The 2,637-nt window shown below is 34.1% G+C and overlaps 2 protein-coding genes across 2 annotated transcripts in view; one reads left to right on the top strand and one right to left on the bottom strand.

Annotated features, from left to right (window-relative positions):
• The window catches only part of LOC107632145, a 1,240-nt gene extending 668 nt beyond the window's left edge, over window positions 1-572 (top strand). Inside the window, exons 3-4 of the mRNA XM_016335811.2 lie at window positions 54-99; window positions 224-572. Coding sequence (XP_016191297.1) covers window positions 54-99; window positions 224-313 — 136 coding nt within the window. The 3' untranslated portion in view covers window positions 314-572. The remainder of the gene's footprint in view (window positions 1-53; window positions 100-223) is intronic.
• Window positions 776-1,872, bottom strand: LOC107634825. The gene is made up of 2 exons (XM_016338238.2): window positions 1,287-1,872; window positions 776-1,190 (listed from the first exon to the last, which is right to left on the bottom strand). Exons 1-2 carry the CDS (start codon window positions 1,668-1,670, stop codon window positions 1,101-1,103), a joined length of 474 nt encoding a protein of 157 aa, XP_016193724.1. The 5' UTR covers window positions 1,671-1,872; the 3' UTR covers window positions 776-1,100.

Genomic DNA, 2,637 nt, shown 5'->3' with positions numbered 1-2,637 from the left:
CTCTCTAGTTACTTGTGATTCTATTGCTCTAACTCTTGATTTATTTTCTGCAGCTTTGCATGCAAAGAGATTGAGCTTCAAATCAGAAATGCACGCTTGGTAAGACAGGGAAACTTCATATACAAAATATTCTATAAACTTTCTTATATTCTTGTATACTTTTAAGTGCTTTTCTTTTTCCTCTTTACATCAACTCTGAATCTGAAATATCAATTTTTTGCAGAGAACAATGGAGGCTTTTCTAATTATCCTGTCAGCCACACAACTTTTCTACATTGCTGCTATTCATGGTGCTGCTGCATACAGGAGATGAACATGAAACTTGACAAAAGTTCTTTTTGTTGAGCATGAGGGAATGAATTTGTGTGTGCGCGCACGTGCTTTTTTTTTTTGGTGTATTCTTTTCCTTCGTCTTTATTCTTTGGTTCATTTTATTTTATATTTCCTGTTTCTCTAATCAAGACTTCCAATTTGCAAGACATCAATTAAGAATTGGCAGATTGTGTTGGGATTTGAAATCAATGGTTGGATTTGTACAAACTATGAATTAAGAATAATAAATCATGTTCAAAGCATTGAAGGAGAACACTATCTTTTATACCCTTCTATTTTCCTTCCAACTTTCTTCAGTAACTCATTAGAGCAATTATGGGTTATTTAGCTGTAATAATTGATCGTGGAAAATCTCATAAACTGCTCTAAGGTGCCAAGAACATTAGAAAACTGACAAGTTAAATATAAATGCAAGAGTTAAATTGAATATCCTTCTAGATACTTTCTGAAAGGTCATGTTATCTTTATTGATTTAAAGAACACTGACAAGTTTCCTAACACGAACAGGATGGAATTATTCCGCATTCATTGCTAGTGAATGATTGTAAAAAAAATGCCAGAAGGCATAAAAGAATAAAAAAAAAAAAGAAAATCTTTATATGAACCACAAATACAGAAAACGAAAAACAAAATCTCATATGGAATATAGTTAGGCCTCAATGCTCAATATTATAGAATATAATTTAGAAAGGAATATCACAAAATTTTTGGACGAAGTCCTTTGAATTCTTCATATGTTAGATCCATCGGTTGAGATCCTCATGAACTCATCGATCCGAGGCTCGCAGAACCTCAAACAATCCACAGCAACTCCACCAGGAGGTCTTTTGAATCATCTGTATAGATGCTACAAGTGGCTGCATGTCAATTCAGCAAAGGAAAATTATATTTAAATGAACCATAATTTGATCATTTTCTGATGAGGCTTATATAGGTGAAAGAAGTGCAAATACCTGATTTTCAGAGCATGCTGGATTCTTGGAATCATCAGAATGTTCTTCATTATCATATTCATTTGTCTTAGGTTCCTCCAAACCTATATTTTCAGCCTCAGAACTCTCATTGGATTGCGAATCGCTCTCTATCACAATAGCACAAGCCTCCTCCTCATTTCCTCCTTTGACTTGATCATTGTTAACATTGCTAGATTCTTGTTTCATGGACTCAGCATCGGAGGCAGGTTGTCGAGCATTTTCATGATGTGTAGGTGAATCTCCATTTTGAATATCTTCGGATTTCAATTCACCATTCCCTAGAGGTGGAGAGTTGATCATGGCGTTATCCTGTGCCTTCTTCTTCTTGGCAGCAGCCCTTCTTTTCTTAGAAGCGGATGGCATGATTGTGATGGTGGGTTTTCCTGCTCTCTCTGTCTCTCTCTGTGGTGTTTGTGGGAACTCTAAAAGCCACAAACTTGGAACACAGAGACAGAGAGAGAGAGAGAGAGAGATAAGAGACTCAAATATACAACAATGAAGAAAACAATTTTTTACATAAACTTGAGTTTATATGAACACAAGAATGGGATCCGCCAATCAATATTTGATGTGTTATTGTACACTATCTAGCTGGAGCTTCCCTTGAATGAATTGAAATCTTTCCTAATAATAACAGAATATAATATAGGACAAGATTCAAACATAGTTACAAGGTTGTCCTCCAGTTTACCTTTGCTAATAATAAGTATAATGTGCTATTTTACCTTTTTTTTTTTAATTAGAATTTGAATAAATTACTAATTGCACTCATTTTCCAATTTTTTTAAAAGAGAAGATTTAATTCCATTGCAAACCTGCTGGTCCAGTCGTTGCTTCTGTTGGCTAGGATTGGAAGTAAGTCGGCTAGACCAACACAAAAATTAAGCTTGACTCACGGTCCGACTTATTAACAATCGAACTTATTTTTTAAATTTAAGTTCAACTCACTGAAAGCTCATGAGTTGGCTCAAATAATAGGAAGCTTACGAGCTAAAAAATTGAGTTTATCAAAACTCAAGCTCGACTCATTTAATTTATGAGCCCGATTTTAAGATTAAGCTCGGCTTACGAACTCACAAACTTAGCTTATCGAACTATTGATGAATCAAGTTTGAGCTAGCTTATAAGCTGGTTTGACTCACTTCGAGCTTTGATGTTGTTGGTCATGAAGTAAGCCATGGGTTTTTCTTTTCTTTTGGTAGACTAAGAATAAGGATATTTAAGTTCAAGTTATGGTTACTTATTAGATTATGACTTAATTATTATGTTAACTTCTATAATTTTATCAAATTTTTAATTAAGTTTTTTATTTTTTTTTTCAATTGAGTCC

This window comes from Arachis ipaensis, chromosome B03, assembly GCF_000816755.2.
Source record: "Arachis ipaensis cultivar K30076 chromosome B03, Araip1.1, whole genome shotgun sequence".
NCBI classification, from domain to species: domain Eukaryota; kingdom Viridiplantae; phylum Streptophyta; class Magnoliopsida; order Fabales; family Fabaceae; genus Arachis; species Arachis ipaensis.
Note: the sequence above shows the minus strand (reverse complement) of the source record. Positions and strands in the feature narration are given on the sequence as shown.